The 27,834-nt window shown below is 42.9% G+C and overlaps 2 protein-coding genes across 4 annotated transcripts in view; one reads left to right on the forward strand and one right to left on the reverse strand.

Annotated features, from left to right (window-relative positions):
- Nucleotides 1-2,193, reverse strand: part of atp5f1d (ATP synthase F1 subunit delta) — an 8,086-nt gene extending 5,893 nt beyond the window's left edge. The window contains exons 1-2 of the mRNA XM_050054882.1: nt 1,958-2,193; nt 696-849 (exon numbers count right to left, since the gene is read on the reverse strand). Coding sequence (XP_049910839.1) covers nt 696-849; nt 1,958-2,074 — 271 coding nt within the window. The 5' untranslated portion in view covers nt 2,075-2,193. The remainder of the gene's footprint in view (nt 1-695; nt 850-1,957) is intronic.
- An 804-nt stretch (nt 2,194-2,997) lies between these two features.
- Nucleotides 2,998-27,406, forward strand: cbarpb (CACN subunit beta associated regulatory protein b). Of its 3 annotated transcripts, XM_050054870.1 has the most exons (11): nt 2,998-3,125; nt 4,125-4,338; nt 5,193-5,265; nt 8,839-8,987; nt 12,529-12,590; nt 15,064-15,226; nt 15,698-15,869; nt 16,644-16,796; nt 18,943-19,183; nt 19,747-19,936; nt 21,132-27,406. In XM_050054870.1, the coding sequence occupies exons 3-11, from the start codon at nt 5,218-5,220 to the stop codon at nt 22,642-22,644; spliced, it is 2,691 nt and encodes an 896-aa protein (XP_049910827.1). In that variant the 5' UTR covers nt 2,998-3,125; nt 4,125-4,338; nt 5,193-5,217; the 3' UTR covers nt 22,645-27,406. The 3 variants fall into 3 exon arrangements, with proteins under 3 accessions (XP_049910827.1, XP_049910828.1, XP_049910829.1); XM_050054871.1 differs by lacking the exons at nt 2,998-3,125; nt 4,125-4,338 and adding an exon at nt 4,353-4,593; XM_050054872.1 differs by lacking the exons at nt 2,998-3,125; nt 4,125-4,338 and having other exon boundaries at nt 5,200-5,265; nt 8,839-8,910.
- The last annotated feature ends 428 nt before the right edge of the window (nt 27,407-27,834 follow it).

Below are 27,834 nucleotides of genomic sequence, written 5' to 3' on the forward strand. Positions count from 1 at the left end.
ACAAACAGTGTAACTACACGTGCCAACACAGTCATCTTCACTGTTCTTTATAACCGATGATGCAATGTGCATTATCTCATCTCAGACGAGCTTCTGTTCCACAGTGCTGCTGAAACATGATACGCATGTATATATTATATTCACCATTATGAGCTTTATTAGCATCTACTATTTAACTTTTCAGAAGAGAAAAGGTGGAATTCATTGTTTTAATAAAGATAATTTTCATGATTTTGTTAGCATTACAAAGCTACAGCTTCCATAAGTCTGCCACACAGACACACTGTCAAACCCAGATGGACGGGAGAGCGATTAACTTGCAAGATCATTTGTGAATAACTTAGCTGAGCATACAGAAAGAATAATGCGTGTATCATGTTTCAGCACTTCAGGAGGAGGCAGCCTGAGAGTGGGAGAGAAATGTGGTGTTCTCTAGACTGACAGCACTCATATCTTTAATGACTAGTCAAAGCAGATATTAACATTTGGCACACTGAAAACAGAAAAGACATCAAATTGAGATGGTGTACACACATAAACGACTATAACAGTGTATTAGATGGGGATCCAACATTTAGGTTTTAATAATGTGCAACAAAGCATTATTGGGTATTGATTGCGTAATCAAAGCACACATTTAGGAATTCAGCGCTTCATATGGACAGCAGGAAAATAAGGATGAAGCAAAGTCTTACCAAAGTATTTGACAGAGGAACCGTCATCGCTGAAGACTGTGACAACACCGGGCCTGAGCACCTGCAGGGTGGGTACGTGGGCAGGAAGGATACCGAACGCACCGCTAAGTGTGGGCACGTCAACCTGTTTCACACTGGCCTCTTTGAAAAACACCTGGGGAGTGGAGACAAGGGATGGAGAGATGCGTTCACTGACTTGTGGAGTGCTCTGCATCAGTTCAACATTACAAACAATGACTGCTCAAACATGCTGCTGCCAAACAGTACCATATAATATTTAACAGAATGCTATCAATAGCCACTATAATGTGAGAATACCACTAAGGTTTGGAGATGAATGTTTTGTCAACCTGCCACTTAGGGGTGGGGGGGGAAATCAATACAGCATAGTATGGCGATATTTTTGTGTGGCATTATCATATCGTTATACAATGCCATGTACTGTTTTGTTTATTATATATGTTATTAAAATGACAAGTACAAATTTAACTTCAGGTAGCCTACTAGAATAATATAATGGCCTCTCAATAGATTACCCTTTTTATTTTACTTGTGAGTGAAGCAAATCTGGCAGTACATTTAGTACATTTGACCAGCATTTGGCTGGTGCCATGTGCCATTTTAAAACCCTGCAACCACTGTCTGTCATCTCTCTGTTCATTCAATATGATGCATTACTACTGTTGATATGTCTTTCTCTTTAATTATTAGTTCAAATACACAATTTTGCAGCAGAATGTGGGTTAGACTTGCAGCACTGTGTGAACCTGGACTCTCAAACCTGCTGGAACAGTGAAGTACATAGAGTAAAGTGACACATAGCTCAAGGTTAGATAGCTCTGCAGTCAACACTCTTGTTGAGTGACGGTTTTACAATGGATATAACCTTACACTATCGACACACATTTCAAAACACATGTGCAAATATTACATATAAAGCCAATGAACTGGAAAACAGTAGTACCGGTTCGCTGCAGTGTTTCATTTTAGCCACAGTGCAGGTCAAAGACAGTGAATGACAGCTAGTTTAGCTACCGTTAGCTAGCTAAGCTAAACCCTTAACTGACAGTGCAGTACACCTAAACTGCACGCGTGCATTAACTCTACTATAACAATACTATGTGTGGCAATGACAGCGAAACCATGCATTAATACACAGCTGCAGCTTTTCTTCCCTGCAAACTCTGACAGTGCATTACAACAAGTTAGCTGTGTAGCTAGCTGGGCCCGAGAAGCCTCGCCAGTAACGTAAGCTAGCTAACCTGTGTCGGGGAGGCGAACGTGAAGGACATCTGCGGGGCACCGGAGGCGGCCTCGGCGTAGGAGCGAGCTTGCCTCAGCATGGGGAGACCACGGCGGAGAAACCTTGCTGCCATCATGTCTGAAAAATCAGATTTTATTCAAGTTCAAGTGAATGACAGAGATCCTCGAGCCCTTGCGTGAAGGCAGTCGGTGTGCGCTTGCTGGGACAAGGACGTTGGTAACCTACCCATAAGGCTTTACGGGGGCGCAAGGGATGCTGGGTAGCGTAGTCTTTTGATGAACAAGCTTACAGACAGCTTTGAGGTTGAATTTGTGGGTGAGTTGTGAATTTAAGCAGTCGGCTATCATCCTATTAGCTTCATAACGAACTCAAGTAAGTATTTTATCATATATTTGAAGAAACGTAGCTTCAGACACGAACAAAATGTGTCTGTTTCAGCAACTAAATCAGAAATACCGTTGTGTTTTATTCTCGCGAGGTTTACAACCGAAGAACGTTAAAGAAGCAACATTTTTGCTAACATTAGCGCATTTTAAAAACCGTTTATCTACTTAATTTACCGTTTTAAACTTTGGTTTTGAGGTTATGAGGCTACTGAGTACACAACACCAGTAGATGGCGCCAAAGTTATGTGACATAGCAACAGATAGGGGCCCAGTGTGGTCTGAAATCAAGTTTTTGTTGCTCTTTTGTCTGCCACTTGTACGGTGTTGAAGACCCAACATACAGAAAGACTAGCTGAGTTGTGAAGCTGGACTGCGTCGCCATTTTGCCCACACCTGCAAGCGAATGACTGCGTTTTACAAATGTAAAATAAATCTATGAATGAAGTAAAGAGCATAAATGTGAATGTAAAAATGTATCTATAAAAGAGGGGATGTTATAGGTTACATTTACTGAGACATTCAGGCTTCCCTGACACAGAAACAGTGTCTGGGACTGACTGAGCATCAGGCTAATTAGGAGAAACCCTTCAATCACTCAGCTTTACCTCACTCCGTGCGTCACGTGGTGCGCCTCTGACTGGGTGGTGGGCGTGTCTTAAACAGTGGGGTTTCATTCATAAATACTTTTAGCTTTAAAATCCACATTAAAGTGTTCACAGAAGAGTTTCATGTTATTGGCTTTGCCCCTCCACCCCTGCATGGACCCGGCCAGCTGAGTAGGTGAGTGCGTACCTCCACCGCATGCCTGCTCGTCTAGCTCCGTGCAGCCGATTCATATCGTGAGCTGCCGTCTTTCTCCGTCGGTGCCACCGGACTGATGAAAATCACAGGCGCCTGTGAAATATCAAGATTTCATATTTATTAACCTCGCCGGAGCGTGGCTGCTTTTCATCCATTTTTAAAGTTTACTATCGGCTTCATTACATCACGTAGTGTGATGCGATTTTTGTCTGCTTGCAAAAGATCTTATCAGCCACAGCTCCACAAGGAAACAGCTGCCAGAGCCTGAGACCACGCTCATTATTTTGTATTGCAGCAGCGAACAATAAGAAACGGGATGCTTTCTTTTGTGCAGCAACGTCTCATTTTAAACAGGTTATTACAGTGTCCAAAATCAGCCATTACAATGCTGTGCTGGGGTGTTGTGGTAATCATGGGACGCAACATAAAAGGCTACTGAAGGCGAGAATCAGACCCAGTATAATTCCAGTAATGCAGCTGGCATAGATAGACGGAAATTTTGTTAGGCATGACGGGACATGGCTTTGCTGGGACACCTGTGTCTTACCATCTGCTCTGCCAACCAATCAATAGAGCAATCTACAGGGTTTGCAACACCATGGAAGTAAACAATTCTCAACAAAGTACAAGGCTGCACTGATTTGCATTGCTTACTTTTACAAATATGGTTATTTCTCCTGATATTTATGAAAGCCTAACAACAGGTGTAAGTAGGTTACCTGGATTTATATCTGGTTATCAAACTGAATTATTGCATTTAATGTACATTTTTTTGTTTCCCAATGTTGTAAGAATTCTTCAGTTCTTCAAAATCTGATGTTTTTTGTGATAAAATGTTGTGTTTTCCATGAGCATCACTACTAAAACACTGTAAAGGAAAGCCTGTGCATGTGTTGAATGCAGGCAGTTATGTAATCCCAAACTTATCTACACAAACTGAATAATTAACCAGTCATTCTGCCGTATGTTTTTCATCAGCCATGCAGCACTGCCGTCCTGTTGCTCCGAGGCCAGTGGGCCAGCCCTGAGGGGGAACGCTGCTGCTGCTGCTGCTGCTGCTCCGGCTCAGTCGGCTGGGTGGGCTGCTGAGGTGGCTGAGGATGCAGCAAGGGAGCTGAGGAGGAGACTCCTGAGCCACAGCCTGACACACACATCCAGAGCTTGCTGCTGCTGCGCACTGCCCTCCATCAGGGTAAGACACTGGGGCTGGTAGAAAGCAGGATGTGGTACAGTACTGCGAAGGGAAGCATTCTGGTCACAGCCTGATGTGTTTCCCGTAACTGTTTTCACGCTCGGACGGTAGGTGCAGGGAGTTAGACAGGCTGGCAGCAAAACAGCCACGGCGGCAATAGCTTACAGGTTGTGGTGCTGAAGTTGAGTGCTGCAGTGACTGGCAGGAGAGCAAGGAGCGCTGAGTGCTGCTGGCATGTTGCTTCTACCCTGCTGGGTGAGTAGATCTATCCAAGGTGTGTGTGTGTGTGTGTGTGTGTGTGGGCGTTTGGTGCAGCAATAGTTGTATTAATGGCCATGATCTGTTAGAGCAAACGCATAGCAGCAGCAGTAGTGGCAGTGGAGCTGCTGGAGCCAGTGTTTAGTGAAATCTGGTGTTTCTTTCTGTGTGTGTGTGTGTGTGTGTGTGGGAGGTAGATAGAGTCTGCAGGCTGATATGGAACTATGGGTGATGATTTGCAGGCAAGATGCTAACATTTGCATCTTCTGTGGGTTTCGACGCAGGCGCACAAGCACACGCCGTACACACATACATTTGGTTTCTGCTTCGTCTTGCTGTCTTTCATGGCTGTGAGATGCAACAAGATTTTTCTGCAGTGACGGGAATCTTTTATCACATCGTACAGTGTTATGATAAATCAGACATCAGTTTTATGTTTTTGAGTTTTAAGTTTAGTTTTCTGTTTACATGTCTGGATTTATCAACACAGATAAAACTCAGTATCTCTGGTGGCTGACTTTGTGTTTTGATGAACAGCTCCGGTAACAGTCATTTCCTCTGTGTGTTTGTGTGTGTGTGCATGTGTTATCTCTCAGGGGGACTCTCTAGTTGGCCTGGACCATGAGCAATGAGTCTACCGTCTGGAACATCCTACCAAAAAACTCCACAGTAAGTCTGCCTTTCGCCACCGGCTTATTCTCAAACTTCCTGTGTGTGTGTGTGTGTGTGTGTGTGTGTGTGTGTGTGTGTGTGTGTTTGTGTCAGTGTGTGTTGTGTCCAGCTCCCCACCAGAACCATTCTTTCCCTCATATTCTCTTCTGGCCAATTGACCGGCTAATAGAGAACATCCTGACCTGGACCTGACATAATTAAATCTCTGATCTAATCTCAGCTTTAATTTCCCCTCGCAGAGAAATTAAAATGTGACGTCAGAGTCTGGCACTCATTAACACTTGCTCTGCGTTCTCCCCTCGTAGAGTTCAGCACAGCACGCCATCTATAAGGTCATCATTCTGATACTGAACGTCTGTTATCTTTATATAACATTGGCTGTCACGTCATTCTGATGCTCCATAAAAGAACAAAGCCTTCTGTTGTTCTCTACTCTCCCACTCATGTTGCCATCTATCATTTTATTTAAACCTCTTCAGTCCTTCTTCTTTAGCCTACATGAACATGATGAAACTGCATGGGGAAGCAAAATTCAGCTTATTATTTTTTATTCATTAAATAAAAAAAAAAACAAGTAAATTCATTGATAAAATCTAAAAAAAATGGCAATTAAATAGTAATGTAGTAAATTAATTCCACCGTATCTATACACCTATTATCTAAAATAATTTAAAACGTTACCAAGACAAGAGAAGAAACTAAAATACATATATATTATTGTGGGGGACACATGAAACAGGGTGTTTGGAGGTCCTTCGCCAGAAAATTTTGAGCACCAAACACCTCATTTCTTTCTCTCTGGTGAATTTTTTTTAACACAAACGTCCATTTTCTGCCTCAATTTATGGTGTAAATTTCTTTAATTTTGCCAAAGTAAAAGTTCTCTACTTCTTTCATGTTTTTATTGGGTGGGACAAATGCATATATTTTAAATATTTAGGGGAACGTGCACCCTGAGTCCCACATGAAAGCTACACCTGTGTATCCATTTGTTATTTCTTTGTTATTTTTGGAATTTATTTATCTAATCAGTTAGTTATTCACTGATTTGCTCCCTCATAAATCAGGTTTCCACAGTAAAATGTGATTCCTAGCTAACAGTTAGCAGTGAGCACTGAACTGCTGATTGTTTTAAGGAATAACTGTGGACTCACAGTAATGCAAATGTCACATTAATGCAGATGAATGCTAGGGCCAGTCATGGACTTATATTGACAAAAATATGTACTTGTTGAGGTAGCAGATCATACACGAAGGTGGCATCTAGGGGTGAGGTTGCAAAACTGAAACTTCTCTGGTGTGCCAAGCGAGTAGGAGAAATATGGTGGCCGATGTGAAACCACAAAAAAGCAGATGGCCCTATCTAGAGCCAGTGTTTGATTTGTCCGTTCTGGGCAGCTGTGGAAATAACATGGTGGACTCAGTGGCCAAGGACCCGCTCCGTATGTAGACATAAATGGCTTGTTCTAAGGTAAGGCCCCTTTCCCACCACACAAAAAAACACCAACACCTGCTAACATCTGGCTTTGGTATTTAGTGTGAAAGGTCACAATCCCCATCACTCCTGGTTCAAATGGCTCTGCAGTAGTCACTGGTATTTTTTTGGCTCCAGCTTCAATTGGCAGTGATGGAAATACAACACCTGGGTGGATACGCTAATTTTAGCCCCTTTGCCGGTAAGATGCAATGACTGGCTGCCACAAAATACCATCTGTCTCCATCCAAGCGGCACTCAAACATCGTTTAAAATTTAGTCTGCACTGAGTTTTAACAGTTAAAGAGACTGAATAAGTAAGAAATATAAAGAAAAAGTAACCACCGTAACATTTTCACTGGCCTCCATACTGCTTTTGCTGTTTACTGACCCTGTTTTCCAGCTCATCCATGACATTGAATGTGACAAACCAGAAAAAACAACAACATACAGAACAGAACAGAAAGGCATACTGATCTGCTGCAGAGCCATGTACACAGCTCTGGTCTACTGGCAATGCAAAATAAGTGAAAATGGGTTTTCCAGTGTTTGAAAAACACACATACACACGCTAATTTAGGTGGAAATGGGGTATTAGCTTTAGATGATTACAATTCAATCCAATTCAATAGAACTTTATTCATCCCAAAGGAAGTTCCTGTGCCAGAGAATGCTTCAAATTACAGTAACACTAAGTACAGTAACCACAATTTAACATTCACAACCAGAGCAACCGGTGGGTTCCATAAGTCAGGGTCACTCACTGGGCCCAGTTTTGGAACAACAGAATATTAAATATCTGGCAAAAAATACAAAAATGCAAGATAAGAAGTGTTTTAAGGGAGCAAAAGAAAAAAACAGTGTCTAATAGAGTGACAACAGGAGTAAGATAAGAAAAAAATGAACTAAAATGGTGGAAAAAGCAGACTGCGCCCGATTGTTAAAGTTATATTGAATATGATATAACAATGAGAAGTAGTATTGCACACGATGTTGTGAAAAATATTGCACAAGATATTGAAAAGTAGTAACTAATGCACTTATTAATAAGCTAATGAAAACAGTCATGAATGTTATATACTAATTCTGCCAATAGATTCCCCTGAATCCTACATACTGGCCCTTTAAGCAGTGACAGACACAGGCCTGTTGTTAGTAACAGCTTTCCATCTGCTTTTCTTGTCGGCAGATTGAAATAAGTTTTTCCAATGAATAAAGAGAGAGAGATTTCAAGATGTCCTCCTTTGTCGAAACATGATTATCCTCACAAAACTAACAGAATATTGTTACTAGAGCCCCTACTGGTGCTCCTTGTGTGGTTAATTCACTCAGCTGCAGTCCTCCCTGTGAGAGCTTTCCCGTAGCTAAGGTACACTGTAGACAGGTTAATAGCCCTGGCATTTATTGATTCATTTCACTGTTGCATTTATAGATTCACTTTATGCAGGCCAACCAGGCAGTGGGGCTGAATCAATCTTTTAAGCTGCGTGGCAGTACCAGGAAGGTAAAACAGCTGCAGAGTAAGGTAGTCAGATCAAGGCTGCAGCTGATGTGTCGAATCGGGACGGCATTTCTCTGATCACATGAGTGGCATACTAATAACATGTCCCTCTGTCTTATTACAAAAATGTGACTCCTGGATCTGAACTGAGATACAGCCTTAACCTGTTTCATAAACAGGTTAAGGCTATTTTGAATCTGAGTTGAGAGTAGTCGTGTTTCTACCTCTCCCGCAGCTCAGAGAGGTGCAGCATTTTCCATCAGTGGATAGTTTCAGTATGTTGATGCTTATGTGGGAAGCTTTTTGCTTTGCTGTTAAAGTAGCACACTTAATATCCAAATTCAGCACAGGAAGACACCTACATTTCTTCCTGTTATATATCTACTTAACTTCCCGTCACTGCCCACTCATAAATCTGAGTTGTATCAAGGTACAATTACCAGCTATCAGATCCGTCACTACAGTAAAATGAAGGTACATATATAGACTTTTCTCACTGCAGACCTTTGGCTTGTCATCGTAGGAAAAAGAACAGGTGTTACTAATAATCTTTCCATCCATCTAATTCATCTGTGCCCTCCTCTTTGTATCTCAGGAGATCCCACTCGAGGCCGAGGAGCAGAAAGATGGCTACGTGCTGCTCCTGGTGATCCTCTCCATCTTCCTGGTAGGAACATTGATCTTCATCTCTGTCTTCCTCATCGCCTTCCGTCGCTGCTGTCGAGGAGGGCAATGCTGTGCCAGGTGCGATGCAAAAACTATGCATTACATTCAGCATGTTAGCACTTAATGTGACACACTTAGCTGGAGCAACTTATGAAGAGTTTAGCAGCACAAGTTCAAAGTCCAGAACACTGGAAGTAACCAACAGTGAGGACCTATATGAGGGGTGGGCTTAATAACAGCAGCCAGCAGCTACACAGTCTAATAACAGGAGCACTGTAATAAAAGATAACTTTGTTGACACTGTGGCACAGAGGTGTTCATTCAACTGATTGAGGCTATAGGATGTAGCATTGTAGTGTTGGTTTTCATTCTAATATATTATATTGTTGGCTGGTTTTGCTGTTATTTAAAGGGTGACTTCTGTATTTTTCCACCTGGACCACATTTTCTGATGTTTTTTGTGTATAGGTGACTAATGGGAACAACAATTTTTGTAATTGGTCCAGTAGTGAGCGAAACCACTGAAGCCAGCAGCGGCGAAACAGGCCACGATGTAACCAATTTCAACCAATTTCGTCAATTTAGGTCCACTAAAAGTGCTTGTTTTTGCCACAGACAGGTTCAGATTGTTATTGTAAGTGTCTGAAAACATCATGGAAAGGATCCCTACTGAGATAGACCTCTTTGACAAAGTGTAAGATCTTTGTTGTTTAACCAGAAACAGCCGACAAATCATTATCATCAAAGCCACCAGACTGTAAATAAACAGCAATTTTATCATTGTAAAACACACTTTATCTAAAGCCAACAGAGGCAAAATAAAACTCAAAAAGTGCCTTAAGTTTGTCTTTCCAATGTGCAACAATCACCAACTCTAGTTTGGTTGAATTAAACCTATAACTCACCCAGTTAGATGTGCAAATATTCTGGCGTCTGGAGTCTGTGTTTGGCGATGGTAATTTCAAGTCTGTTTCTGGTTAAATAAAAAGGTCTGTGTCAGTAGGAATCCTTTTCAAAATGTTGTCAGACACTTGTAAAGTGGGATTTTTACTTGTGCGTCAGCTCTGTGCAGAGCCTACGCTGTAGTGAGCATTTATACTTGTGTGGTGGTGTGTCTGTGTCATTAAACATGGCTTAATAGAGACAATTTCAAACACATGTACACAAATCGGCTTCACTATAACTCGCAGCTTTCACAGATAAAACATCTGTCTTAATCTGGACACATTCTCCCCACAAATACAACATGCTAATGTTATTAGCACAAGCCTATGGCATTTTACATTGTATAAATTAGTCTAGCAATGAGCGGGGGTTTTCTCTGCTCATATGAAACCAGGATAAATCCCACGCAACACTTAAAATGCTATTTTTTGGAGGCTTTTATTGTCTGTGAAATTAAAGTAAATAAAAGCTTAATTTCCACTGAGGGAAATGTTTCAGCTTACAAAAATAGACAGGAGGCCTGCATTTGACCTGTAGTTACATTTATGGGGAGGTGCACGTCAGGCTACGACGTAGGTTCTATGTAAACGCAGAGCCTATGCCATAGGGATGGCGTCAATTTAACGCAGAAGTATAAATCCCGCTTACTCACAATCTGAGCCTGTCAGTGGCAAAAACAAACACTTTTAGTGGATGTCAATTGACGGTGCTCAATTGCCCCCAGGGATTACATTGCAGCCTGTTTCACCGCTGCTGGCTGCAGCGATCTCATGCAATATTGGACAAATTTCAGAAACTATTGTTCCCATTAGTCACTTAGATACAAAAAGATGGGAAAATAGTGGCCAAACTGGAGAATACCAAAGTTACCCTTTAAACCCTCAAACCCTCCTATGTAGGGTTGCAATGATACAATTTTTCTTTAAACAAATGCTTAATTATAATTAAAACTTAACACCATTTTTAGATGGATAAGTGAAAAGTCTCCCTTTTGAAAACAAATAAAGGTGAGACTCCGTCAGGTTGCTTTTTTTTCAATATTGTTGATAAGCAAATATTCATGGTATGATAACTGTCAATTTTCATGCCAGGGTATACTGCTGCAACCCTACTCCTATGATGCAGTCCACCTTAATGACACCAAACTTCACAACGATAGTTTAGTCTGCAGGTGCACAGGTGATTCTTATACTCTGTTGTATCAAACACACATGAGTACACACAGTTGACAGACAGAGACTACTCCTCCTAACCTCATATGCTACTACTATTTTGAGACAGGCTGATACTTATGTTGAATGTGTATACTTGTATAATAGATAAGGCTCATTCAGTTGCAGATGGAGCTAACTACTTCCTGTGCATTCGTCCAGTTTGCTCCACCCAGTGAATCCCAAACCCATCTTCAGCATGATTCCATTAACAGACAGTGCAGTGATCCATTAAACAAATTAAAGCATCTGAAGCTGTGCAGCAGTAGGTGGTAGAAAAAAATTATGTAAGTCCACAGAGACTCATATAAGCATGTTAAAGCAGGAGGACGCCGTGCATTCACTCATGAAATGCGTTAGCCGTTTGACTGTCAGGACCCCCTGTGGGGCCGTTATGAAAACACCTTGTCGGGAACACATTCAATATTCATGCTCATCTATTTGTGATTCATCTGTGTTTATTCAGCAGTAACATGGCTACCCTCCAGACGCTTTGTCCCTCTCTACAGCAGCACGCATCATCAAGTACACTTGAATATACGAGAGCGCACCAGCTAGATGCAGATAAACAGCGAGCACAGAGGCTGAGCCGTGAAAAGGCGAGGCTCGCCGGGAGGAGAGCAGGGGAGAGTCGGGCAGACTGGTACAAATGATGAGTGTAATGAGATTTCATAGCAGCCATCGGCGGTGATTAATCTCGCATCTCAACCCCAGCCCCGTGTGCACACATAGCTCACACACACACACTGTGAGGAAGTGGGAGCCACAGAGGAAATGAAAGACAAGAAGAAGCACAGATCTGGGTGGACGGAGAAATCCCTCAAGTCGATTCACACCTACACACACACACACACACACACGCAAGTACACACATGCAACTCACAGCTCTGCACAATGAAATCAGATGGAGACTGGGAAGAGCTTTCGGTTTCTTTTTTCCGCCTCATAATGTAAATCCTGGGTATGGGTTTAAAGAAGCTTGTACGGAGAGTCAGCGGCAGTGAGAGAAGTTGAAACGGGAAGGTTTAAATACAGAATATACTGAAATGATGATGCAAACTCCATCCTCTAAACAATGTGACCTTTACCGTGTATTTTCTCTGTGCCCTTAAAGATGAGTGGAAATGTGCAATCCAATAAAGCACCATGCTTTATCAGTTCAAGAGGTCCCCTGGCCCTCAGGGTTATCAAGTTACTGGCAATGATTTAGGTCCTCATTGATTATACAGCCAGGCAGGCAGCCATTTAGACAAAGAGCATGGTGAACGCTCAGTCCTAGACTCATGTCCTGATAGTTGTCTTATAGCTGAACAGAAAGGTCAAACAGGAACTCAGCTGATTGTAAAGCCTTGTACTGTGGTTGCCTGTTTGGTCGCCGGCATCGGTGGGGTTCTACAGATGAAAGACAGACTTCAGGTGTGATCGTGTCACAGCATTGATGTGAATGTTTCTGTGTGCCCCAGGGCCAGCGATGACCCTGAGAAAACCAACACCACCTACGTGGAGGAGTCTCAGCCCACCCATGGTAAGAGCAAAATGGACAAAGTGGAAGAAATGTAGGCAGGGAAGGATGAGGAGGCGACTGAGGGAGGGAGGAGTAATGGAGACGGGCAGGCTGGGAGATGGAGGGATTGGATTGATGCAAGCAGGGATATTTTTATCGCGTCAGCACAAATGCGTAATGTCTATTCCGTTAAAATATTGTGATCCCGACCCAATTAGTTTAAGTAGCTGTGCCATTCCTGGAACACATTTTGACATTTTGGGACCAGTGGATGCACTCTGTCTCAGATGAAAGTGGTTTATTAAGAGGCAGCATCAGTTTGGCACCAAACTGCTTTTGTAAGGCTTTTTGTTTAGTTTTTAAGTCAGCAGTTTGCCATGTTACCATACTCATCCTCCACAGAGGTGTCTGAACATCAGACGCTTCACTTCACTGTAAATATACAGTGTAGCAGGCATGGAGATTTTTACAGTGTGATTCATGGTTGGTGCTTTGAACCCCCATCAGAGCACTTGAGCAGTGTTTGTGGGGGTTACTTTGAAATGTAACAGGTTAGAGATTACTAGTTACCCTGTTGAAAGTGTAATAAGTAATGTAACTATTGAAATTACTTCATCAAAGTAATGTAACTTATTACATTTGATGACTTTTTGATAACTTTTTTAACAGATGTTTTAAACCGGGAAATAAAGCTGAAAAGTTTTAGGAACATAAGTGCGTAAGTGTTGCCCCAACGGCTTTGCTAAAGCCTGTGGTCTGAAAATGTGCCAAAAAAAGTTCCCAGTGGTGTAGTGGAGGGTATACGCAGGTATACGGGGTATACCCACATCTTTTTACGGCCATTTACAGTATACCCACCTATCAGCCAAAAAGCCATTAGACTATATAGGAGAGTATGCCCACTTCTTCCTCTGTAACCTACCCATCTACCAAGTAGTACATCTACCTCATCAGCTACCACTACACCACTGGAAGTTCCTATACAGCGACAAAATGCAAAGCAACAGAGTGAATGTTGTACTCTACATAATAAACTTGAACTGAAAATCCCGCCTCCGGATGCAGACTGGCCAATCATAACGTAGCATTGGGATGGCTCAGACCAGGGTCGGACAACAACACAGCTGTGCTCCATTGACAGTTGTTTCAGTTTTCCTTCATTTTCAGGCTGGTTTTGTGGATTTGGAGCTAAATGTTGTGCCTGGGGCACGTCGTGTATTAATGATACTCGTTACCTGGAGAGGCTGGAAGAAGATATACGTTTCTTCCCTGTTCCGAAACCAAAATCAGACCCTTAAAAGTGTAGGGTTAGCTAGCTAGCTACTGAAGATATAGCCTACTGAATGTATACACATGCTGCTTTTGCTTTTTAATGATTATAACAGTGAAACGAAGACCGACCCTGTTGTACAGGAACCAGTGAAGGAAAGCAGGGAAACTTTGCTGATATTCATCCAGCTGTGTGTCATCACAGTGTGCACAGATGAACGGTGTTTGACTTCCGGCAGAGGTCCGGTGGTGGAGGTCCGGGTGCTGGCAGCTGCACGGGGGCGAAGCCAAACACCGTTCATCTGCACACAGCTGGTTCAATATCAGCAAAGTTTCCCTTTATATTCACTGTCTTCTGTGGCGATCAGCAGTGATGTGGTGGTTCACTTTTACACTGTGAGCTGTAGCCTGTAGTTCAGCTTTTGCAGGGTAAGCAGGGTAACACAGACATGCACACAAGTCATTTTTTGCAAGTCCAAGTCAAGTCTCAAGTCTCTGAAGGGTAGGTCCAAGTTGTTTTCAAGAAGAATGATAAAGTTTAGTATCATCGAGCCACCATCCTTTATTTTGATACTGCAAACGATGCATTTAGTGATTCTTTTGTTAGGGCCTTGTATGAAGATATTATAGACAAAGGTTATGACAAATGGCACTGCAGCTGCATGTGTGCTCGCCATGGTGTTGTTGCTGCAGTCACTGTGGCTGCACACACCACATTATGCACAATAATAAAGGAAGAGATGATATTCAGCTTGTCAGACATTTACTTAATGTTAATGTGTCGAAAAAAACTGTTCATGAGTCCCAAATCTTAAGTCAGAGTCAAGTCTCAAGTCTTTTGAGGATGAGTCTTCAGTCAAGTCTCAAGTCACTGTATGTGCAACTAAACTGCGACTTGAGTCCAAGTTCAAACTCAAGTCCTCATCTCTGGGCTAACATGCTCTAAGAGCCAATGCTAACATGCTAATGTTAAGCACGTATAATGTTTCCCATTTTCACGTCTTTATATAGCCTGTTAGCATGCTAACCTTTGCTAATTAGTGCTGAATACAAAGTACAGTTTTATAGGTATTTGGTTATAAACCATAGTATTTAGAAATTAACATTTTGAGCACCCCATTGAATAGATGTTGAGATATTTCACTGAATGACAAAATCTCTTTCTCTTTCTTCGCCCATCTCTCTGTCTGCCTCCTCTGTCTCCTTCCTCTTGTATCTCTGGTAGAAATCACCATCAGGGTGGATGAGTCAGAGTGCCTGTCAATGGCCAGCTCTCACGACCAGGAGACTGAGCGCTTCCTCTCCACGGGCACCACAGGCCGTCGTGTCTCCTTCAATGAGGCTGCGCTCTTCGATCACGGCAAGAAAGCCCAGGAGAAGGGCCGCAGGTTAGAGAGTCAACACACACAGAAGCCCACATTTGCAAATGCTTCTTATTCAGTGTTCAACTCGCATTAATGTCTGTGCGCTGCAGCTTTACTGCTTTCTGAGATCAAAGGATTTACACGTTTAACTGTGTCCATCGCTCTTCTGTGTTAGTTTAGGGTTAAGAATGAATCCAGGATGTCATTATGTATGCTGTGGACACAAAGAGCACTCACCCTTCCTCATTATTTCACTGCCCTACTTTTCTCTTGAGCCTGATATGCAAATTCTTCAGAAGGAATTATTCTTTGGGGCTAAATGCAGAATCCAGTGAAGCTGTGATGGGTTTGAAGTCAGATATTTCCCCTTGGCTGTTCGCCTCTCACACAGGGATGAGCTTCATGATTTATGACTTATTGAGAATGTATCCAACTTATGTCTCATCTTGAAAAGATTTTATAGCTTCTGATTTAACTCTGTGTCGTTCACCCCAGGTACACTCTGACCGAGGGCGACTTTCACCACCTGAAGAACGCCCGGCTCACACACCTCCACATCCCTCCCCCGGCTCTCAAGATAGTCACCATCCACGAGTGCGACTCGGCTGAGAACAGCATCACCATGACGACGCGCCCCGTCACTAAGTCGGCCCTCTCCATCTTCCAGGTGACGGCCTTTAACCTGCTATTAGTCCGGATGCATCGTTAGACGTGACTGGGGTCAATTAGAACATCAATCACTGAGGTCAGGGCAAGAAAATGTATCAAGCTAATGTAGCCAAACACAGGGATCTCTCAGAGAGCGCTCTGCCTGCTCATTTCAACAGGCTGCGCACATTGATTTTCCCATTTAGATGTTCAATCGTTGGTGCAGGGCTGACAGCTGGGGAGAGGATCTGGACTTAATATTCATTCATAGATGTTAAACATGAAAACAAACTTTTGAAGTGGAGCTACAGAATGTGTCTGCAGTCGTATGATTCTGAATATCTGGATTATTCAACAGAGCTTCACAGAAAACATGCATGTTCAACAACTGATTCAAAATAGGGCTGGACAATATGGAGAAATCAAATATAATGACATTTTTGACCAAATACCTTGATACCAATATTAAAACAACATTGTAGGGTTGACTATTGATGCTTTCACATAAAATTTTCACCATGTGATTGTTGCTAAATAATCACATGGTGTAATGTGGCTATAATGACTAATTGGATAAAGCAAATAACAGTTCAGAAAATTACATCACTTTACTGTAATGCAGCCTTTAAAACCAGTAAAAGACAACACTTCCGATATTACTAAATCCAAAATCTAAAACGATATGTAGTCTCATATATATCTAGTCTCATATGGTGGTATTGATATAATATTGATGTGTTGCCCAGCTCTAATTCAAAAGGAATAAAAATGTCATTTTTGTGCTTCCCTTTAGCCGATGCTGTGCCCCCTGCCACAAACAGCGTTGACCAGCCTGAGCGTCAATCCCAGCTGTGCCCTCCCTGGAGATGCTCTCAATTCTGTGGTGGACACCAGCTTCAGTGAGAACACTCTCGCTCTTGGCACCAAAGAGCCGAGCTCCAGCTCTGTGAGTTACCTCCAACTATTGTTAAATATATTTCACATCAAGTGATGAAGGCAGGGTTCCTACGGATCCTTAACAAGTCTTAAAAGGCGTTGAATTCAGCAATCTAAAAAATGTTAAATCGATCTTTTGTAAGTCTTCAGAATGGTGAGATATGGAAAGTAGGATTTTATGAATTGTTTTTTTCTGATGTTGCATTGTAAAATCTCAAAATAGTTGGTAACTTTTAAAATATATATATATAATTTGCTGAAGCCTCTCAGATTAACATCACTCAAAGTGATGTTTTATGTTACAATACTAAATAACATTTGGGCAGAATTGTCCCTAACTCTAAATAATTGATGTGTGTTTTGTTTTGTTTTTCATTAGTATTGGTTTTTGTAAAATTGGTCTTAAATTTCATTGTGAGTGGCTTTAAAATAGTCTTAAAAACCACTTGTCTTAAGCTGTAGGATCTCTGGTAATGAATTCTGTGTTTGGCTCGTCACAGAGAGATTTTGTACATGAAATACACTTGAAAACACAGGTGCAAATATCTCACAAGTAGGGATGTGCACGAGTCAGCTGATCGACTAGTCAGTCCAGTGTGCTGTGGGCTTTTGTGATAACCACACATTATTATTGCAATATTCAACTGGGCCTATACAAAACGTTAAGAATGAATTTTTAATCGACTGTATCAGTTTGTTGTGTGCACCCATTTCCTAATAAAGAGGCAAACTCTAGCTGAAAAATGTAATTTAATTTAAAAAACCTTCACAAGAAACCTATTTTTTGCTGTTCGTGTGTGGGAATTACAAGAGTGTGACACATGATAAGCTCTGATTGGCAGCCAGTGTGAGGGATGATGACAATTAAAAGGAGAAAGCTGTGAGTGGGACAATTAATCGCTTTATTGTACGGAGCATATTACAACAAAGCACCAGCGCAGACGGCCTACCACTAATAGGAAAAAAATGTCAGTAGACAGTAACACAAAAGCTACCTGTCTTATTTTTTCTTATTACATTATAGATGCTATTGTGCACAGATACAAATTCAGGTACATGGGCACAAAAAGTTTAAAAATCACCAGACTAGTTGATTAAATGTTACGACCATCAGAAATACTAGTCAGTTAGACTTACTATTAAAGTTATTTTACTGATACACACATTATATACATAATTTGCATCAAAATGTCTCTCCAGTTAAATGTTGATTTATAAAAAACAAGCATCTGTTAGCTACTGACGTGAACAAGGCTGGATTACAGAAGAAAAACGAAGGAAAAACAAACCAAAAAAACCCACATTTGTCTGTTTTTCCCACAAGAAGGGAGGTGGAAAGTCGGGCAAAGATGACGTCTCATAAAACCAGCGTAGTTTGACAGTGTTTTGATTTTATTTAGTGAGCTGTTCATAATGTACGGAGCAAAGCGTGCCACATTTCAGCAGCATTTAAGATACAATTTGGTTATTGAAAGATGTGATTAATGATTCTAAATAGCTCTTATAATGTATGCAATCATATTTTCTGACAGTGTTTACTGTCATATTATGTAGGCTTATCTTCCATTTTGATATGAGTCCATAACCGCTCCCAAGAAGATACTCCTTTCTCCTGATTACAGTTTATTCTTACATTCATACATTCATAAGATGCTATTTCCACCATTGCATTCACCCATTCTTTCAGTTCAACAGCTCAGTTTTGTCTGTTGTCTGAATGCTTACTTACTTTTAAACTAGCCGACTAGTCTAAGTTTAAACTTCCGTTTAAACGTCAGGGAAATTAGTCGTAAGGAACATCCCTACTCACTAACACTGAGTGTGCATACAAATCACCTGTAAGAGCTCATGTTGTGGAAACATGCCGTATACAGGTCAGAGTGAAGTGTGTGGAGTTAATCATTTGTGGAGTGATGAATTATTTTAAGACAGTCACTCAGCACACTAAACAGCTATTCAAGCAGCCAGTCAGCCATTGAGTCATCCATAAGGACATTAGAGGGTCACAGAGCCTGAGGGAGGACCAACAGAAGTGATGGTTGATGGGTAAACAAGGAAGCCTGTGTGCAACATCACTGTCAGAGAGGATTATACACACACCACTAGTCTTGGCAGGTTTTCTTTCTCACCACGTTTCTCTCCCTATCTCTGCTCAGATCGAGATGATGGGAGCGGGGCCCCGGGGCAGAGGCAGCAGTGTCAGTGTTGGAGAGGGGGCCGCGTCGAGGAGCGCTGGTGCCCCTCTTGCTGGCAGCGGCGCAGGAAGCCAGGGGCCCGTTCTGCAGTTCTTCACTAAACTGCGGCGCCATGCTAGTCTGGAGGGGGCCAGTCCCTACTTCAAGATCAAGAAATGGAAGCTGGACAGCAGCCAGAGAGCGTCAAGTCTGGACACCAGAGGTAATGGATCCTTGATGGTGTAAAGTGTATTTTTAGAAACACTCTGTGCCAATGCAGCAGGGAGGTGCAACGATTCTTTGTGGTTCATCATAATAACTGAGGAAACAAAGTTGTACTGTTGACAGTTTCTTTCTTATGTAGATGTATTTTCTCTTTTTATTTGTGTGTTTGGTATTTTTGGCAATAATCTCTGGTGGTAAACAGACAATAGTTAAGCAGGGGGCTCCAGCAACCAACTGTGAGATGGCTTTTGGCCGCTTAGACTCGGAAATACACACAGACACACACACGTACGAGACAGATGGCTCAGTGACGTAAAGTTGGGTCGTTCCAAGTCAATTTGAGCCCCTGAGTAAATCCTCCCTGCCGATCCCCTTCATCCTATATACACACTCTCTCCCTGCGCATCCCCTGGCTCAATCCCTCCATCATACCAAAATCCCCTCAGAAACCTCAACAGTTGATGGAAGCTTTCTCCTGAATCAAGTGTCACTTCACTCCAACCTGCTGTTACACAACTTGTACGACTCACTGCTCTTTCCCCCGTGTTCGCTGTGAGACAGGCTCTCCAAAGAGGAGACAGTTCCAGCGCCAGCGAGCCGCCAGCGAGAGCATGGACCAGGACGACAACGACGCGCACCACATAGACCTCATCCAGTACATTGCTCGCACCCAGGACATCGCCTACCGTCCCAGCCACCCCACCACACGCCTCCTCTCACCTCCCTCCACACCACCCCCCTCCCTCGGCAGGTATCTTTAATTCCCTTGCCCATTCATCCTGTTCACTGCTTTGCTGCCTTGCACTCATTTCTTTACTGTAGCTAGAAGACATATGGTAATGATATACAGTAAGATACGGCCCTACGTCCCAATTCTTCACCACTTTGCCTGAGCATAAAAATGTGCTTTTATAATATGCGTGAAACACCATCGCCAAAAAACTCAAAGTGGTTGTTTTAGCCAGATGAGCAGGGATACAATTAAACCTGAAATGTCAGTGTCAAGAAAATTAAACTGTAAGTCATCTGAAAAATGTAGAAAATCCTGTTTGAAAACAGCCGTCTTGTGTCTTTTAGGCAAATTGTTTAGCAATGACATTTAATTGGATTAAAACAACATGCTGTGTAACTGTAAATACTGTCCAGCCACAGGCTGATTTGTGTGTAATGAGATCCCTGTAAACAAGAACCATTTCACGATGTGCAGCCAGATGTGGGGGATTCCCAAAGTGCACTTTTTTAAGAGGGTGAAGTGGAGAATTGGGACGCAGGGTTTATTCTGGCATAGGAAACCATTCCATCGCTGACATGGTCTGAGAATGTCATGATGTCCACAGAAGTGCAAGGGCCACTGCGATTTTTGTTTAAGTTAATAATTCTAACAAAGCAAATTGTGCCTAACATTAAGTCATGCTACTAAAATAACTAACCTCCCTTTATTAAGTGTTGTCTTACATAACTATTTATTTTACTTCACTTAATATTAGATTAAACAAAACCAGTATTTCCTGTGTATGTTTGCAGATGTTTGTTGTTGAAAATAAAAGCAATTTCCTGGAAGCCGCCACAAGCTAAGAAATTTGATGATCCTCGTGCTCCTTTACAGCTAATTGCTTCTGATATCAGTCAAGTTGTGTTTCATACAGTACGCAGTCTTTTTTAATCTGCTGCCCTGAGATGGAAACATTGGATTTCTGGGAATTTCCAAGCACGCATGGCATCAGTATTCAGCTAAGTTTAGTTTAAGGACATGCAACAGCAGCCATTGCAAGTCATAAAAATCATTCTGTGCACTGTGAACACGGCCATATGTCAGATGAATGTGATATTTAGGGAGATGCTCTGACACTGACACTTGTTTTGCCTGTCCATGTGTTCCTCCCCTTCCTTCTCTCCTTACTATTATCATTTTATCTCGTCTCTCCACACCTGTGTGCACGCTACAGGGTAGAGGTAGAGGTGATGGTGGAGCCCAGCTGCAGCCACGGAGGACCAGGGGTGATTGGCCTATCCCCTGATCCCCAAGACGAAGCACTGTCCCTGTCAAGAAGGGAAGGTGCAGACCCTTTGGAACCCCTAGATCCCCAGGACCCCCAGTCACTTTACAAAGACATCTGGACCCTACGTGCGTCACTAGAACAATACGCCGCCTCTGACCAGAGCAGCAACAATGACAGGAACTCTGTGTGCAGTGATGCTGAAAGTGTGTGTTCGCTGGGCGGGCGCACGGAGACGGAGAGAGGAGGGCTGCCCAGCTACCCGTCCCAGGATTTAGGGGACGAGGCAGAGGGTGCAGACGATGACAAGGACATTTCGATGTATATGGATGAGAGGTTTGGGGTGAAGGAGGGAAGAAGAAGGAAACAGGAAAGCACAGATTCGGAGAGAGGCAGTGACGGAGAATCAGGGACTCGTAAATTGCTGCAGATGGACAGCGGCTATGCGTCGATTGAGGCTCCAACTCGTGGTCCAGAAGACCTGCGACTGTTCGGGAGCATGAGCGGCAGCCCTAAGGACAGAACAGCTCATGAAAAAAGGCACCACTTTACCAACGCAGGGCGAACTGGCACTATCGGTGAGAGCTTTGAGTCTCATCTCTTTGAGGAGGAACCGGAGGATGAGTTGTTGTTGGGTGCTAGTGGAGGAGTTTCCATAGAAACAGGTGCTGGTTCACTGAGCTGGTTCCCATATGGTCAGATGCTCACACCTCGAGAGGCTGCGCAGCCTTCACCTCAACCGCCAACGCTGCATCGGCGAGACTACAGCATAGATGAGAAGACGGACGCCCTCTTCCATGAGTTTCTCCGCCACGACCCTCAGTTTGACCAGCAAGAGTCACCGCTGAGGAAGCACCGGTCCCGAATTCACCTCCGCAAGCAGTGGCAGCGCCACAAGCAATGGAGCGACCCTGGTGTCAGACACTTCCAGTCCTCTTTTGACAGACAGAGAACCCCGCTACGGAGGGGTGAGAGCGTGAACTACCCACTGGACACAAGCTACCACAGCACGCTGCCCCGCATCGTCAGTGCGCCTGATGAGGAGGCCAGCGACGGGACCGGCAGCACTCCTGACACTCCAAAGGTAGAGCCTACGACTACTGAAAGTGGGCGCAAGGACAGGGAGCAGGGTGTCACAGACACAGAGGACCGCACCTCCTCTTCTCCTCCACCTCTTCCACCCTCTGTCTCAGAGAAAGACGTAGGGCAGGGTGAGCACCCCGACTCTCAGGAGGACAGCAAACAATCTGGACTCCTGGAGCCCCCAGACGAGCGCTCGCCCCCTCAGCAGCACGACTCCTCAGGCTACGGCCCGCAGACCATCACAGCAGAGCTCACAGACAAACTAACTGCTAACCTGGATGAGAGGCTGTACATGGGCCTTCGCAGGACCAAGGACACAGCCACTGAGTGCGTGACGGTGACGGCCACACACGCTTCTCCGGACCACAGCCCAGTGTAGCACGGCTCCAGTCGTCCTCCTCGTCAACCTCACTCCTGCTGATACACACTTTTCTTTTTGTTTGATTTGTCTCGCCTCAGTTTTTTTCTGTGTACAGCTTGAATGGTGCGATCCAGACCCATAAACTCACAATGGAAAGTATGCTTTAAGTCATCGTCCTACATACAGCTGATCCACTAGAAATGCAGCCTGTCTGTCGTCATGCCTGTTAACATTACAAAGCTGTTCAGTGTTGCCATTTTGCATTTTTCTCTGAGAAAAGATACAACTCATAATAACAAACAGAGCTAACATATCAAAAATCATATGGTTTTAGTAATAATTGTTTCTTCATCAGCTGTCTCTGTGTCTGCAGTCTGTCTCCGTCTCTACTGCTGTCACTCATGTCCCTGTTCTCTGGTGTGAATAAGTGAAGCTGTACTTGTTGATCCACTGTGAAACCAGGTGCTATTAGACGAGTAAAAAGCTACAGATCTGGACGCAATAGTTACCCTGCTAGTCCCATCATGCATTAGTGGAAAATAAGTAGTTGTATCACTATTCATGAGCTTAAAAATAATTTAGTATACTATCATTAATCAATCAAAGCTTTATGCATCCTTAAGTTGTTCCTACTGGTTGTTTAGGACAGTAGTTCCCAGCCTGTGGTGGTCCCACGAGAAGTCTGACATAATTAAAAAATTATTTATTTCTTTTACAGAAAATTATGCTTTTCTTTTGGTTTGGTTTTTGTTGGTTTGCTGTTTTTTGGTTGGTTTTGTCGTAAGCGATTAATAGTTAAGGACGACTCTGTCCCCCATGAATCAGCAACTTCTAGCAGCACTTAATATTTTTCACACTGATATTGATATCAAGTGTTGTTAATTCTACGAGCCGATTTACAACAACCTGTCTAACTCAGTAAAGATTGACAGCATGGCAGCTCCCAAAAAGTGAAGCCAAAACATCTCAAACGCCCCCTGATGGCTGGCTGCAGTGCAGGTCATAAACTCCGCCCCCTCCATGTCAGCAGATAGGACATGGTCCAACTTAAACCATCAAAGTACATGTTTAATTATTTGATGTTATAGACCCTTTTACTGTTAGTTAACAGTATGACGGTCTTCGGTGGGCGGGGCTTAGCTGGAGGCAAAACAATTCTACACAGTCATTAGCCAGTGCTAGCTAGCAAGTTCCGTTGGCTTGTTTTAGACAGTGGAGGAAGATGATGCGAGTGAATTTACGAACGCACCATGACAGGTCACTCACTCTGCAGGACCGTGAGTGTTACTTAAATAAATAAACACTGACCAAACTGGCCAAAATGTAACATTACGCTGTCACTTAGTTTGTTTTGCTATCGAAGCTAACGTTAGCTAATGCGCTAAAAAGTTAGCATTATGGAGAAATCCAATATTTCTCTTATTACCTCCTGGACTTCCAATGAGGTGGACATGATAACACATAATACACATACTGTTATCCATCCCTACAACAGGAAATACTTTTTCCCTAACCTGATATGAAGTGTGTGCTGCACATGGGAGCATTTTTGATGATCACCTCTGTCCAGTTCTTTCGTCTTATCGCTTGTGACCAAAGTTTTCCTCGTTTTTATTGACGGGCAGTGATGGCTGGTATGTGATAAAAGGTTAAGTTTTGAGCCTTCTATTCTGGCTCCCAGTAACACAACAAGACGACATTTTAAGACTCCTAGTAGCCTACAGCCCTGTGGTGGAGTCATGATTTGCCTCCAGCTAACAAACTGACATCATTGTGACGTCGACCCTAAAAGGTTCTATTGAAAGGGTGTTTGACGTCATGATTGACAGCTGTGTGTGTAAATCAGTGTGCTCATGATCTATAGCGCTGCTCAGGATTGGGTCGGATGTGTGTATAGGCAGGAACTCAATGCAGCGGCTTCACGTTCTGATTGCTACTGCACAGACTCCAAATGATGAAGATGGCACTGTCTGTATCTGGGATATTTTGGCTTCACTTTTGTACAATGGGAGGAAGGGCAGACATGTCGTCCATCTTTGTATTCAGTCTATGGTCCAGTCATGTCCATCTCATCCATGCCTGTTGCCATTTTTGTGGCCTTTTTGCATGGATGCAGCTGGGTAGCTATGTCAGAAGATAGCCTCCCTATTCTTCATCCCGCCTTCAGCAGTCAAGTCAAGTCATCAGGAGCCACAAGTAGACAGTGCTTGATTTTATGGGGCCACAAGCTAAAAAGGTTAGGAACCACTGGTTTAGATTGAATAACACAGTTTGCAATGGCCAAAAAAGTTTCTCCCATAAGGTGTTATTTTGAAAAGAAGATATCCTTTGATTGTCCTCATTGCGTGTCTGACTGCAGCTCAGTCGCCAGAATGAATATTGGCATTGTATGTCACTGCAATCCATGGATATGTAGCATTTGTACGTTATTATGTACTAATGTGTGGTCACATTTAGGTGCAGAAACCAAGAAAAGATTATGCTTTGTTTTAACATCCAGTTTTGGTGGCACAATCATGGCTGGAAATACCGCTGATGTCACGCCTCTGTTCTCTAAAACAGAGGTGTGCAGCTTGGCAGACGTCCATCCCCTCCACCTCCCGATGACCAATTCAGCTCATATAAATCTAATCAGAACTACGTCACTTTACAAACTTTTATATGATTCGTATGAAACGTACGAATGTAACCGTGGTTTGCAAAAATGTACAATGCCAACCTTTCCTTGTGGCAACTGGTCATGATGTTTGTTGTTTCTGACTAAAAATGCTTCTCAGCTCTGTGACAACTGTGTTTATTTTTTATTGGTTTGTTGTATGACTTTTAATATATTTTTGTACGTCTGCTTTGCTTAAATGACAATGAAAACAGAGAGTGCGGCAGGTTTGAAGAGGACAGGTTCTGCGCCAACAGACAGAACTAAACTCTTTATCAGTCATAGACACGATTGTAATCTCCATAAGCTATGACTCTTAGTACTCTAGGCGTCACTGACATGACCTCTGTCCTGACAGGGAGAACAAACTCAGTCTCGTGCACAGGTTTACAGCCATAAGGTGGGCAGTTACATTAAAGCTATGAGACAAAATGGCTGCCCTCACTGATGTTTGGTGTTTATTGAATTTATAAGAAAGGCATGCTTCCTTGTGCATGGGACTCACAGAACAGGCTTGATTTGTCCGCATCTGACATTCTTGTTTTCCCCTCCTCTTCCTCTTCTTCTGCTGAGAAAGTTGACAGCGCAGTAGATGCCTCCCTCGGGGGGGGGGGGCCGAAGACTTCACTTCCTGTCGGCTTGTAAAACCAACAAAGACGTTGTTTGTAGTTAAGTCCACTTTATTTCCCTCTCTTATTTGGCGCTTGGCGCGATTAAAACAAACTGCTACTGCCTTTCCAATGGAAACCCCGAAAGCGAATTACTTCCTGTGGGCAGTGATTGCCAGAATTATGTTGAAAATCCATCTTTGCTCACAGATCTCTGCTTTTACATCCTCAGCAGCAGCAGCAGGTTGATTGTAACCCAGTCACGCTCGTAAAATCTCATTCTCAGAGGGGCTGTTGGGCTTTCCGTCTCTCCCACGTGCAGCGAGGGGAGCCACTGCAGAAGATGGTGTTGAATATTAATCATAACAAGAGAGGGGTTTCCGCCTTTCATCCCCCGTCTCCCTTCCCTCGTTCTTTGAGGCCGTTACCATGCAGTGCATTGAAAGACCTGAATAGCAAATCAGGGGGAAAAGAACATTATCCTCCTCTCTTTGTTTGGGTGTGATGATGATGATGCTCCTCTCCAGCCTGCCTAGATTAGATCTCTCTCCGCTGCGTGACAGGAGTCTCCTCTTGTGGCTAAGTGCAGAAGCTGCGTTCCTCATTAGGAGAGCAATGACTGAGATGAAAGGACTCAAATAAGGAGGAGAGAGGTTTTTTTTTTTTTTTTGCTCCCCTCACACACACATTATGTCACCATGAAACACAATGTGCTCCAGCACAATTTTGTGCAATCAAACGACGTTCTTTTTATGGCGGCGCTAATCAGCAGAAAGGAAATTAATCCCCCTCTTGGTTATGATGGAACTGATGAGTCCCTGATGATAATAATTACTCAGCAAATTCTGACAGGGTTGGAGACAGGAAGGGGGAAGACAGCTGCATTTCCCACAGATCAAAAGCCAAAATGTCTAAGCGCTGAGTCAGATGACAGTACAGCAACCATTTAAAGAAAACGGCCATAAGGGTTTTCCCTACATGTGTACAAAGATGAAACTTTGCTGTGTATACAAGCACAATGTCACAGGAGCTAGACTTAATGGATGTCCTTTATTAGGTTTAGACAGATGCTGTATAACTGGGGACACTGTGGTTAATGGTGTTTGTATACTAACCAGTAGCCTGTCAAACGCATTGATGCATAGCTGTGTGTAGGTCTGCATGAGAGTTAACATTTTAGTACAGATCTTTATGTTTTCTCAGACTTACGGTACAAAATGATCCATAGTTACTGCTCATTTGTTCAAAAGGCAGAAGTGGAAACATTGGTATGACTAGAGATTTTGTACTTTTCCGAGTCATGCTAGGATGCTGTGATGAGATTTTGTGAGATTTATCTCTTTGAAAGTTAAAGTATTTCTGTAATCCTTGCTTGTTAGTAAACTGCTTAATTTCTCAAAGATTAAAAAAAAAACACGAGCTTTCTTAACAACTTTGCTTTTGTTGAGCCTTGAGGGACCAAATTATAAAAAAAAGGTGTTATTTTAGGGTTGTTTTCCAATCTGTGAATAAATGAATGAAGCAAAGGTGTTTCTAACTCGCTTTATTTCAGGGGAATGGTTGTTAATCAAGGCGTGGGAACGGATCGCAGATAAGGTTCCCTCTCATGAATCTCATTTCATTTTTTCCTCTGCTGCTCGGGCTCGTATTGATTTCTTGCCTCTCCTTATCACCTCCTTCAAATTAATTGGAGAGAAAATCCAGCCTGTGATCTACAAAGGGAACATCTCAAAATGTCTGACCTCTTCTTCTTCAGACCTTAAAGCCATCCTGCTGGCCCACGCCTTAAAGTGCAGTGCCAAAGTTTAGAAGAGAGCTAAAGAGAGAAATACAGCCACAGGGGAGAGCAGGGTTGGTTGGAACATTATTGAATTAACATGAAATAACCTTTCATTACTCACAGCCTACTTCAACAGTAATGAAATAGATACAGGTGCCTACTAA

Source organism: Epinephelus moara, chromosome 10 (assembly GCF_006386435.1).
Source record: "Epinephelus moara isolate mb chromosome 10, YSFRI_EMoa_1.0, whole genome shotgun sequence".
Lineage (NCBI taxonomy): Eukaryota > Metazoa > Chordata > Actinopteri > Perciformes > Serranidae > Epinephelus > Epinephelus moara.

What these genes read in the sequence shown, in the direction of transcription:
- cbarpb (XM_050054870.1), top strand. Translation starts at nt 5,218, where the DNA reads ATGAGCAATGAGTCTACCGTCTGGAACATCCTACCAAAAAACTCCACA. An exon ending in TCCTACCAAAAAACTCCACA is followed by an intron (nt 5,266 to 8,838) that starts GTAAGTCTGCCT and finishes TTTGTATCTCAG; the next exon opens with GAGATCCCACTCGAGGCCGA. An exon ending in GGAGGGCAATGCTGTGCCAG is followed by an intron (nt 8,988 to 12,528) that starts GTGCGATGCAAA and finishes TGTGTGCCCCAG; the next exon opens with GGCCAGCGATGACCCTGAGA.